At 39.1% G+C, this 13,011-nt stretch overlaps 1 protein-coding gene across 3 annotated transcripts in view; it reads right to left on the reverse strand.

The window, feature by feature from the left end:
- Window positions 1–490: 490 nt before the first annotated feature.
- LOC145441419 (receptor-type tyrosine-protein phosphatase epsilon-like) overlaps window positions 491–13,011 on the reverse strand; it is a 251,311-nt gene continuing 238,790 nt past the window's right edge. The window contains exons 2-21 of one of the 3 annotated variants that reach the window (XM_080319269.1): window positions 12,888–12,993; window positions 12,690–12,830; window positions 12,484–12,627; window positions 11,593–11,696; window positions 6,732–6,887; window positions 6,504–6,673; window positions 6,341–6,437; window positions 6,088–6,158; window positions 5,898–6,032; window positions 5,715–5,843; window positions 5,509–5,651; window positions 5,019–5,154; window positions 4,532–4,647; window positions 4,352–4,416; window positions 4,014–4,096; window positions 3,817–3,951; window positions 3,606–3,755; window positions 3,423–3,547; window positions 2,834–2,969; window positions 491–880 (exon numbers count right to left, since the gene is read on the reverse strand). In XM_080319269.1, the coding sequence (XP_080175395.1) occupies window positions 743–880; window positions 2,834–2,969; window positions 3,423–3,547; window positions 3,606–3,755; window positions 3,817–3,951; window positions 4,014–4,096; window positions 4,352–4,416; window positions 4,532–4,647; window positions 5,019–5,154; window positions 5,509–5,651; window positions 5,715–5,843; window positions 5,898–6,032; window positions 6,088–6,158; window positions 6,341–6,437; window positions 6,504–6,673; window positions 6,732–6,887; window positions 11,593–11,696; window positions 12,484–12,627; window positions 12,690–12,830; window positions 12,888–12,993 (2,480 nt within the window). In that variant the 3' untranslated portion in view covers window positions 491–742. The remainder of the gene's footprint in view (window positions 881–2,833; window positions 2,970–3,422; window positions 3,548–3,605; window positions 3,756–3,816; window positions 3,952–4,013; window positions 4,097–4,351; window positions 4,417–4,531; window positions 4,648–5,018; window positions 5,155–5,508; window positions 5,652–5,714; window positions 5,844–5,897; window positions 6,033–6,087; window positions 6,159–6,340; window positions 6,438–6,503; window positions 6,674–6,731; window positions 6,888–11,592; window positions 11,697–12,483; window positions 12,628–12,689; window positions 12,831–12,887; window positions 12,994–13,011) is intronic. The other 2 variants (XM_080319270.1, XM_080319271.1) reach the window with 2 other exon arrangements.

Consider the following 13,011-nt stretch of genomic DNA (forward strand, 5'->3'; position numbering starts at 1 on the left):
ATGTTTCGTGGTGCAACGCTCGTAAAATGATTGCACATTAACTAGAGTTACCATACGTCCTCACTTAGGAGGATTTCTCCCTCCGTCCAAATGTCCTCCTTTTTGACAATTTGTCCTACTTTTTAGCCTAAAATGCAACAAAAGACCACGGAAAACGTTAAATTTTGATCTAAAAGACAGACGACGGGTTACGCGTGAGTCAAATCTGAAAAATGACCCTTTTTTCTTTTTTTAGTCAACACTGATAATATAAGGTGAAATCGAATTGTTTTAGTCAGCCCGATGAAATTTGCTGTATAAATATGGTTTCCTATTCCGCTTCAGTAACTTTTGGAGCTTGTAAAAAGTGTCTCCCTTTCCAGTCTCAAAATATGGTAACTCTAACGTTAACCGCTGTTGCAATGAATATTTCCAGAATACCGTCAAAATTGCATGTCCCTTGTGACTTTTGTCTAAAACTGCTTTGACTTACCAGATGAGTCGGACTTCGTTTGACCAGGTGAGGATATTTCATTTGCTTTATTAATTACGACACATGCCAGTGGGGTGAATGAAACAATAAAATTCGATACAATTGTGATTGTAGCACCATTGCGTCATTCCAATGCCAACACAATATTAAAGTACACGCTTTAAATCGGTCTATGCGGAAGATTACAGAAGTGCATGAATGCAACGGTATAAGAGATCCAGAATAAAAATAGATAAAATTGTAATATGCGGCATAATAGGAAAACGTCAATTACAGCGTGGTGGTAGTCAAAGGTTGTTCATTCATGTAAGCCGAATTGTCCTGGGGTAGGCCACCTTGCATCGAGTTATTCTGGCCTTTCGTACGATCAAGCATCCTCAACGCCTCGTAACAAAATTTGTATTGTTTCTGTGCAAGGAATGAGGATTGATTAAAAGGCTGAAAGTTGCAGCACAATACAGCCAGCGAAATAGCGCTTTAGCGGATTTCCATTTAACATGGAAGGACAGAAGACCGGAGAGCAATATGCTACGCGCGGATATCTTCGACCCGGTTCTGCGCACACACACAAGGTGAGATGTTTTGTCAGCTGACAAGTAGCAGAAATAAGGTATCATCAGCCCACAAGATAGTGTTACTAATACAGATGACGCATGCTCGATTAGTTTACTGCCTATGTTTGCGAATGTCAGAGACGGAGGTTGGGCAATATTCCAGTTCAAGCTTTGGGGTTTTTAATTGCATTACTGACTCCAGCCAAATATATAATTAGTTTGAAATCCGAAATCGAATTCCTTGTATGTTGGCTCACTCTTCTGAGCAGGGAAATTTGTTTTATGAAATTCTCTGGAGCTATCGAGATAACTATTCCTCCATTGACTGTTTTGCGCATATGGATCGACTTTTCTCCACGGATTGCGGTTTCAAACATCGCGCTTTGGTTGGATATGACCTCAAACATTATTATTATTATTATTATTAATGATGAGTTTTAAGTGGCGCGTGTCGCCGTTTCCGGCCTTGTGCACCACGGACAAAGTATGTTATCAAGGATCGAGTTTTCGTGCTCTGGGACATAGGCTTATGATAAATTTCAAAGTGTATAAACTTTCAAACTATATATACAAGTTTCATGAAATAATAAACTCGGCGACCGGCGTAAATAATTGCGGCATAGTAAGTAAATTGGTTAAAGTAAGCGGTACATTGAGCGTGGTACATGCGTCGGCAAGAAATGTTCGGTAAAAGTCATATTTTTTGCAATGCAAGAGTATGTGGTGAACCGTGTCGGGGAAACCTCAAACATCCGGGGTTGAATCGGGTTGGAGCGTTTTATAACCATTTAGCTCCTATTCATTTAACGGAATATGGTATATTAAGATCTTGGTTGCTTTCACACCTTATTTATCGTCCACTCGCAACGTAATGATTTTATTTATCACACGAGCTTTCGGAGCTTTTCGGACCTGAAAATTATCTTTTCTGTGATGTCACAATATGCGTATATGTTTGAATTCAGAATCGTTTTGCGTTATTTTCACTTTAGCACCTGACGAAGGAGCGGAGCTCCGAAAGCTCGTGTGATAAATAAAATTATTACGTTGCAAGTGGACGCTAAATAAGGTGTGAAAGCAACCAAGATATTAATATTTTCTATATCGTCTGCTATCGGTTCAAAGAATAATTTATTAGTGAATGCATTCGAAATGGCGAAATACCAATTTCATCCAACTGGACGGTAGGTAAAGTCGGCAGTTGGATGTTCACAAAGTGCTTGAACGGGAGATAAACTGTATACATCACAATTGAAATGGACTGAAATGCTAGGGTATACGCTTGATCTCACTACCAATGGACCGGTCATAAACTATTTTGTACAGTATGTAATACTTATCCCGCACTGCGGACACTATAGATACGATATTAGGGAGCAATTTCGGACAAGACTGTATTGAGGCTATCGCACTGGTAAACTGATTTTGACCCCAGTAAAACGGAACATGGTAAAGGATATGTTTCCATTCGCTTGTGCATTAGACTGATAAGTAGTTGAATCTACTAATGGATATCACTTTGAAAGTTTTTGGATTTTTGCTTAGTCACTGCCCGTCAATGTTGGTGATATCTCGTAAATGATATATATATATATATATAGGCAAACATAGCGATAACCACAGCGCCGTATTGATATAAATATGTCCGCGAGTATATGATCGCAATACATTGTCATCATACTATGGAGCTGTTGCCAGCGATTTATGCTATATATGTAATCTATCTATCCATAAGTCATATATAAAACAATTTTAAATGGGGCCTGTAAAACGATTTGTAATATAAGTGAGTGTAATATGCATATACCTGATCGGACACCAAACCAACATTAGCATCCTTCAAATCTTTTACGGTTCTAAACACATCCACCCGTTTTTCAGTCTCCAAACGCGACAAGAGATTAACCAGTGCACAAAACGACCCGGTTTCTCCAAACCCTCGTCTATTAAAAGAATGCGTTGTTCAATATAACATACGGTAAAATTAACATTTCTTTGCATTGATCTTTGCAGTTATAAATAAAATCAGGCTTATTCCTTACAAATGCTAACACAACTACATACATTTGAAAGATTATAACGAGTTGCTGATCAGTACAGCTCTCGATGTTATCCATGAGGTAAAACCGCAACAGAATTTTACAATGGCATTGATTATGGGACGTAAATAATAGCAGCATCACAATTCATTCTCGGGTCGAAGGTAAATCTTTAGACACGAATAATAATACGTCGTCAGCAGCATATTCAATGTCTGCATTTTCATCCTGTGACAAGTCTGCGCGATTTAAGATTCGGCGCAAATTATTTGGCGATCAAAGACAATTCGCTTGAGATAAAGAGATGTTGAGGGCATGTTGTTACTCTATTCCATTTTGACAGTTTGCTATCATCACCTGCAATGAACTAAAATCCTCAGTGGTTTGCTGGGCGACATCGTTCTAATTGAACGTTGTATATCTTCGATCACATTTAGTGCTGTTTTGGGCCTCCATTTCAGTATATTGTACTGTTTGATTTCCTGGAATAAATATTATATTAGATAGTTGGTCATACCGTTAAGGTAATTTCCCCTATACCTTGGTTTGAAATGACGTATCTCGTCGAACGTGTATGCTGTTCGTGTGAAAGTTATTATTTTCGTCGACCCTCATTGGCAATTCCACCGTAACAGAAAAGAATTCTCGTTTCATCTTTTCTTCTGAGGGCCAGCATTCGTTGACGTCTTCCTTTGGATAACAAAAATAAATCTAATCTCAGAATTTTGCAAGAAGGTGAACTATTATATACTTTCGGATGCAATGATGGGTCATTGATGGATACTATGAATTGAATGTCATTGTCGAGGTTCAATCTCCAGAAAGTTTCCGCTGTCGATTTGGAAGGCGGGATGCAGGCTATCAGTTCAAGAGAATGGTCATGTGTCTAATCGAAAAGAAACATTCTCGATTTACTAAAGAGATGCCACACAATAGCATGATTCAAACCTCCACGCGAAATGCACTAATCCTTGCGATGTTTTCGCCGTCCTCTGGTCTCCAAGTAACTGGTACATTCAGTGCGAAGGCCACTAGAAATATTATCAACAAAATACTCGGTGCCGTGTCCCTAATGGTTTAGTGTAGATCCATCAAGTAAACAGTAAACGGTACCTTCCTATAGTACGCAACACCAATTAAGATAATATTTGTCCGCAAACAGAAATCGAATTTATCAATGTTAGCCACAATGTCGCTGCTATAGCAAAATGTATAATTTATCAAACCTCAGCACAAGGAAATTCCTGAGAATGCCAAAATGTTGGGTTTATAAACATGTGCGATACCTTTTTCCGAAGCAATCTTTGGCAGTGATGCAGCATCTTGTAAATTTTTCATCTGCCTTGAAATCCTGTTCATGAATGAATATATAGTTTTCTACACCACAAAGAGGCTTGCGTGTGTCATAGATCACTTCAACTATCGATATTCAACAACACAATATTAGTGGAATTCCTTAAACTTACTCCGCACTGCTAGGATTGTTTGCTGATCGCCCTGCATAAAACGATTCCTTGTCAAGATCAGTGTTTTTGAACAGGTGGTATTCCGTAATGAGTCGATATATGAATTTGTATTGGTCCTAAATTAATAAAAATGTAAGTTAAATCTTGCATGTTTTTGAGCTCGGTATTCGACGGGCTCAACGACATGTGTCTGGGTAGAATCAAGTACTAAGGGATTTGATTTTGAACCGAGTTCTTGAATGCTAGTCTATGCCACAAAAGATCCATTGCACTCACTTTCATTCATAACTTACACACCAGTAAGATGCGATTTATGACTTTGAACTAATAATATAAACTTGTAAATCATATATGTTCGATTTTAGTCATACAAGAGAATACATTGCTGGTCTAAATTATAGACTGAAAAATACTTGGAACCGAGTCACAAATCTATCCTTTATAATAGTCAATGCACCCAGTAAACACGGGAAGCAGAGGAACTTACACATGTCTGAACCATATCCATTCTCTGTGTTCTCATAGCTAAGACGCACTGGAACGGGTCAACATATTTGGTCTCCATCGCTTCGTGAATGAGGTAGTCGTACGCAATGAAAGTTCCAGTTCTACCAGCTCCAGCGCTGAAATTAATACACCAAACAGGTCAGACAGTCTTAGCGATTTCGATATAGTATCATCTTATCGCAGAAAGAAATTTTGATGCGAATCACATCATGTAGAATGTTATTGACCGTGGTGCGAAAGGCAGTCAGGCGATAAGTGCCAAATATTTTTGTTTATTAAGCAGACATCATGCACAATTCAGAATACCTGTCTATAATAATCGTTCTGGGACAATATATGTGAAATGAAGTGTCTACTCAATTGGTGCAATATTAGAGATCATGTTAGCACGGAGGGTGTAAGGGAGGCCATAAACTAGCCTTAAACAAAATTATTCCCGTAACTTGTACTCAATTACTTGATTCATATACCTGCAGTGTACTATGATAGGCTCGTCTTTCCTTCCTTGTGCTTCCATGCATATTTTGTGAAATCGGAAAAATGTCGATGTTGATATCGGCACGCCATGATCGGGCCAATTCATCAGCTGATATTGCACGACGCGGTGAGTCGACTATTAAATGAACTTCAATGAACTCCTGAATTTCGCTGAATCAAGTTCATTATTTATCCCTACAAATCGATCCGACAAGTCGAATACTCGTTTCGCTATCCCTCCGAAATTCTCCTCAGATACTCCGGTCACAGTTACATTCCCGTAGTCTCGAGATATAGAAGATTCTGGCCAGTAGCATTCGCATTTTTTCTGCAACATAGTCTAGATTATATGCCACGTATTTCTGCTATACGCCCAAGTTACCTTTCCATTCTCTACGAGGTTGGTCACCAATACGATTACTCGCGATTTTTGCTGGATTACCATTTGCCAGAAATCGTCAACGGTGGATGGCAAGGGTCCTTGCGTGGCGATGAATTTTTTTTGTCGTTTGTATCCCTGTGAACGGGAAACTTCAATAAGAAATACTGGTATTTATGCCAGAGATACGCACATTGATGTAAGATGCGTTGATGTACGTTGCAAAGTCTTGTCCGCCGACAAGGCAAACACGGCAATGATCATCTGAAAGATGCAATCAATATTTAATAGAATACGTTGCCTATATTTTAGTCGTAATAATAATTTCGTAGTGTTATGGATATATATAAATATTAGTCATTTCAATATTTGGTTCAATATGCAGGCATATATAAATCTCAATGTCAAGGTTAATAGCTTCACGTAATAGAAACATAACAACTCACAAGGCAGAACGTTTCGAAATCGATTCTTTTTCTTCACTTGTGTATTCGAAGCAACGACTGTTGATTCATCGATCAATGCCGATCTTTCCTTTAAGTCCTTCGACGGAAATGGATTTGTACTGTATAGTGTCTCCATAAAACGCTTGTTCCTGGTAACAGTTACCTGGAACTCCGCATTAAACTTCTTTCCCTCGCTCTCACTGAAGGTTTTGAATGTCTCAAGTAGAAGGTCAAGAGATATTGCAGTTGGGGAGGAGTTGTCGGCCGGGGTATTCACTTCTCCATATGAGGAATAAGCTGATGCTGCTGTACCCACAGCACCTGAATTTCCACCTGTAACGACATGTAAAATACGAGCAAGTGTGATCTGGTTCTCATCGATAAGTATCACCTGTCTGATATTCTCCATCGTCGCCATTTGCATAAGAGTGATCGTTTGCCTCTTTGGATTTCATGGATTTGGTGGTAACAATGAAACACAAAATAAATCCACCAGCTGCGATAAGCAGCAACGCAGCAATCACCAGCAGCGCAATCAACAACGCATCTGTAACATGACGATTAGAGACAATAATATTCAACAATAATTTCGTAAGTAACATATTTAGGTGGTGATATGTCGAAGTTAATGTGGGCCTATTTATAAAAAATCCTTCTGTATCCACTGTCTGGGTATTTTGTGAGCTTACTTGATATTTTACTGAAAGTATAGCTCAAACATGTAAAGAGCTCGACCTATATCTTATATTTTGTCATGTTCCATGGAACGCAGTTTATTATAGATAGATCAGTGGTTTTCCAACTGATACTCGGTACATGGTGAAAAATTTCGCACCTCCCTTATCTTCATATCTCACAATGCAGACAGACAGACAGACAGACAGACAGACAGACAGACAGACAGACAGACAGACAGACAGACAGACAGACAGACAGACAGACAGACAGACAGACAGACAGACAGACAGACAGACAGACAGACAGACAGACAGACAGACAGACAGACAGACAGACAGACAGACAGACAGACAGACAGACAGACAGACAGACAGACAGACAGACAGACAGACAGACAGACAGACAGACAGACATACAGACAGACAGACCGTCAGACAGACAGACAGACAGACAGAAAGACGGACGGACGGACGGACGGACTGAAGAACGGACGGATGGACGGATGATGATGATACATGAAACTTCGGCCAAGTCATATAGAAAGTCTCGAAACATATGACTTTGTATCATATGAATCTGAGACATAAATGACTTTGAGTCATGAGTCTCGACTCGAGCCATGACTAGCGTTATTTCGACCCTGCGTGTACCCAATACCCATACACTGCTTAACATTTTAAAATGCCCATTGTACGTATCTTTACACATTGGCGTAGCCGTGTCAACAAATTTTCAGTGAATTCTCGCAAATCAGTGTCAATTAAGGCAGGGGCGGGCAACTTCTCCAGTTGGCGAGCCGGATATAGGAAAATTAAGTACTTGGCGGGCCGGATTGCTGAATCGATACATTATTCGGTCATTTATGCTCATATACAGCGAATGAATCGTATTAAAAGAATGTATTTTAACGACAGCAATGTCGCTTCAAAGCCATTTCTCGCCGATAAGGACGTAGGCAATGTGGATTTGAGAACAGTATTGTCATGTCATACAGGCGCCGCCATGTCTGCTTCTCTCTGTTCAATTAACACATGGTGCAATCCCTAATTAAGATTTCAAGGCGTTCGGTAAGCCCGTTATCCCAAATTTACGAGGACAGCAATTCATTAGAGTTGACTACATCGTAAATTCCGATAATGCAAGTCTTTTAGCTTCGATGAACTTCCGCGTAAGCTCCACTGTCGCACGATGAGCACACACGTACTATATAATAACATACATGGTCACCAAAATTTGACGTTTAAGCAAATTGTGGGGAGTGTCAATTTCAATTACAATTAAAATTTCAATTACAATTAAAATTACTGTTAAACATGTAATTGATTCGGTAGAGAGGTGTTCTTTGACAACCGTACCCTTTAATTAAAAAAATAGAACGTATTCGAACTATTCCTCATCATGAGTACTGAACACTACAAACACAGAAAAAATGTTTCAAGCGACTGTTAACAACCAAAAGTTTGATCGACTAACAGCGAATTGGCTACAGGACAGTCAATGAAATATAATCAAACGATTAGTAGGCTACTCACAGCTGAGTGAGGATAATGAAATGTAATTGTTAATGTGTCAGCGATAAGGATGATACTGTTAAGATGTGTAAATTTAAAATAAATGTAAACGGAAAGAACCTCCTGATAACTACGAATTACAACATTTTGGTTCGCATTTACATTTTCACTTGCTCGGAAACTGTTAGATTGCATTTAATGAACATTAGGGTGCGAAAATTTCTGTCCCCAGTAAATTTGGTCAAGATTGGAGGTAAGATTGGGATAACATCTCAACAAATGCGTGATCAAGTTTGATGAAGCCTTGGTTGGAAACTTGAATTTCTTTTTGTAGTTGTTGCAGCAAGCCTCGGTACTGGTCAGAGATTTAAACTATGACCGTGGTGTAGGAAATGGTTCGGCACAGGTTTCAGAAGAGTTTATTTGTTGTTCAGTCATTTTTGAAATATTAGGATTTAGTTTAGCCTACTGATTCTTTAACTTTTTTAGACACGCCTCCTTCATGAAAGTCCAATATTTCGTGCCCCACTTATCGTCATATCACACAATGAAACCAGAATGTTAGCAATCCTTACAGATAATTTGATGGTATGGAAGGTTATGACTGTTGATGAGAGAATTCTCCAATGTGAAATTTGGACTATACACGGAGCAATAGCTATGAAATAGAGGCGCATCGCGCCAAGCGCGGAAAAATTGACACATCATTTCCCGAGTAAAACTATATTTTTGATTATGAGGGAACCGTATATTCCTAGTATCGCCTGAGGGTGGTGGAAACAGTTTGTATTCTTTAACCTAGTGGTTTGCAGTACGTGCGTTATGTAATATTAGGTAGCTCACTCGTGTTGCGGAGGCGGCCACATCCGTATCAAATGACTCGAAGTTTATGTCAACATGCGATTCCGCAAAGTGCGCTACCAGAAGGATCTCAAGTGATAACACCGGCGCATGTTGGCCGAAGCCTTAGATTTTGATATGTTCAGGTAACTAAATGGATGGCACCGAATAGTCCCGTCCAGGTAAAATGATTCCCGCGGTAGAAATGCCCCTCGCGCAGAAAAACATCAATGACCGCAATTCATCAATTGTTTTCCCCCAACTATTTGGTGGTTGTGGTGTACTTGGTAGTTGGTGGAGGCTTCTAACTTACTGCCATAAAAATTGTCGTAATAATATGTAATTTGAGTATATCACATATCGGTGCTTGACTGTTTAAATCCAAGCTGCAGGTTGGTGTAAAATGGACAGAAATGTATATTTTATCTGTCACTCGGAACCTAGCTCAACTGAAAATGTAATGCATTCTCAAGTACTTTTATTCAAGAAGTTACAAACAGATTCTGTTAACTTTACGAAATTAGAAATCCAACAGGATTATCCAAGCTAGACCCCTTGACATATAATCACAGAAAAACAGGACATTATTCACATGTATCATTCGTCAACACTCCGCAACTATTAACATATACAGGGATGGTGCGAACGCGAACCTTTTTCAAAGGTTCTGTGTGACCGCGAACGTGAGCCTCATAATGTCACGTGACGTCATATTGATAATTCCAACCCTACATTTCAATGAAGTGATAGCCTATATCAGTGCTTTTCAACCTTTTTGAGCTCCGTTCGCACTTTTTTTGTAAAATAAATGTCATTCGCACAAACTAATTGAAAATTGTTATACAAAAAGAATATGAAGATAGGCCTACGTAACAATATTATGTTCAGATGTGCAACAAATTGGCTACTACGTAGCTTAAGCTATCAAGTGTCTCATTAAAAACGCAAATTCTTTTGCTCGTTTTGTTTTCAATTATTTCATTAAAACCTGTTCTGCAATCACCATAGTACGTTATCAAAAGGTCAAGGTTGATATGCGTGCTGAGCATATCAAAGCTAGTATTGACAGCAAAAGTTCTATGGCTTTCTAACCCACAAACAATAAAAAAACACTGAATTCAATAAATGTTACATACATATTAACAGATATAGCTCGGGCAACGTGTCGACCCAAAATTATACCCTTTGCGGTCCATACCTTAATAACCCTTAAAGGGGTAAAAATTTGCGTTACAGCAACTTGCAAATGTCAGTCTGTAATGATGGTATTTACTACTATCCTCGTGCCTCGTGCTAATCGAACAGTTTTTAAGAAAAAAATGATGATTGTTTAGCGAAAGAAAGCAGAAAGTCAATTTGATGTCATTTTTCTAGCCTGTCGCAGGCTCAGACGGGCTGATATACCGTATGACTTCCACTATAGATATTGTAGAGATCTTTATACTGCCACACCAGCTTCCAAACCCGGCTTTTGGTTACGTAATAATTTTAGGCCATGAATATTAATTTACTTCGGCTTATGAGAGCTACGATTAGTGGTGCGCCGTATTAAGTTTTTACAATTGCGTCTCAACTACAAATAATACACTGATCTTAAATTTCCTATTAGGTTTATTTAAATTATTCCACGTAAGAAAAGTTAACAATTAATCAGGATTTTCATTCGCACTTGATCCGGATTTCCATACGCACCATTCGCACCACCTTCGTCATTCGCACTGGATCCGGATTTTCATTCGCACTATTCCCACTACCTTCGTCATTCGCACTGATATCTTTTTCATTCGCACTAGTGCGAACCGTCACACAGGTTGAAAAGCACTGGCCTATATTAATGTACACGGTACCTAGCAACGACATGGGCTACATATTGCCACAATGCTGAAGTACATATTGGCGTTTTAAACGTCGCCAAACGTATCAACTGGAGCAATCAAGTGATATAATATTCCCATACAATCAATATCTTCCGTCGCTTTGCCAACAATTTAGACAAGGAATTGCAATGCAAGGGAATATAAGCTTACGCCTTAACAGTCTTGGCCAGACCGGACAATGTATTCGGCGTCGTCTGAGTATTGCTACGTTGATATTGAGCAGAGTGTAAAACGGGTTTCTATACTTGCTTCCGATTACTCCTATAACATGAGAATCTACGACGTTCATAGGTAGTAAAATTGTTCCTCGTTAAAGTCTGATCGTCGATTTTAAAATAATTTTTACCTGATTCCTTCGTTGGTTCAACAATATGTATAAACGTGTAGTTTGCGGACTGCGAAAGCAAAATTTGATCGAGCTCATTCGGCGTGGTTGTCACGATCGATAAGCTAGAAAAAACTTCAATATATTACAATTATTAAATTTAATATATATTGATATAATGAATGACGTTAATTTGATGGTGACGCTATACCATGACTGCCTGACTTGCGATTGAATACCAGTCACCAAAATCTAAAAAGTCTCCATTCAATGTATGTTGTGATAAAGTAAACATAACTATCATAAATATAAAGCGCAAATGACAAATTATTCCAATCACATTTCGTTGCCCCGGTGAAGCTTCGCTCATATCGTAACTAGGGCTGGGCAAAATCGAGTACCTGAGTGATTCGATTCTGAATCACGTAATATGCTTCGAGTCGAGTCGAGTTTTCGAGTATCACTGATTATTACGTAATAACAGTATGTAAGAAGTCAAGGTTCAAATATGTACCTTTTAAGCCACCACAAAGAATATGATGCATGTTATTCGTCACATTACGTATACTTTGGTATTATTTCGACTCTGCCGATTTCATTTCACTTCGTTACAATGTTGTGGGAGAATCATGACTTCGGAAATGTTTTATTTTTAGTAACGTTCGTAGCTTTGTACTATGTTTCGTAGGCTGCGATACGGCCAATCAAGGTTTCAAGGCTCCCACAGTGGAAAATAGTTTCGATATCTTAATTCTCGTCGATAAAATAACTTTCAGTGGCGACGAGCGTATAATTTCAGTACTCGAAAAAATCGTCTTTTGCTACTCGACTCGAATCATTGAAATAATTACTCGATTCAGATTCGAGTACTCGAATCATTGTGCCCAGCCCTAATCGTAACACAGAGCCTACCTGTATGTCTCATTAGCTCGTAATGCCGAATTATAACCGCTATACCCGTCGGATGTCTGTCTTGTAACCTGATATACGTCACAATGTGACGTTTCCCCGGTGCCCAAAACTACAGTAATACTTTCGTCGTTGTAAATGGAGGCCCTGCACGATATTAATTACAATTACGGCACACACACAAAGTAAATACCGTTTTTTAGACTTACATTGAAATTGAAGTTGCTATATATTCACCACCGCTCTCAGGATTGACTTTATTTTGTGCATTCTCGGATAATAGCTCCAACTTGCCAAGATCCACAGTATCAACATTTTCGGCACCACGTCTTACGGTGACGAACAAACAGCTGTAATATATGCCAATTGTAAACAACGTTCACGTCGGTAGTCTCGTCGTATTTCACCTGATTGGTCCATTCCTCTCATTTGGCACATACACAACAACGCTGTGTGTGCCATCAGAAACGCTTCCAGATGAGGCACTTGAAGGCTGTAAGACCTCATAGGGAGCTACAAAATAGCGGGGAA

Source organism: Botryllus schlosseri, chromosome 6 (assembly GCF_051294905.1).
Source record: "Botryllus schlosseri isolate E-star chromosome 6, Bs_hap1, whole genome shotgun sequence".
Classification (NCBI taxonomy): Eukaryota; Metazoa; Chordata; class Ascidiacea; order Stolidobranchia; family Styelidae; genus Botryllus; species Botryllus schlosseri.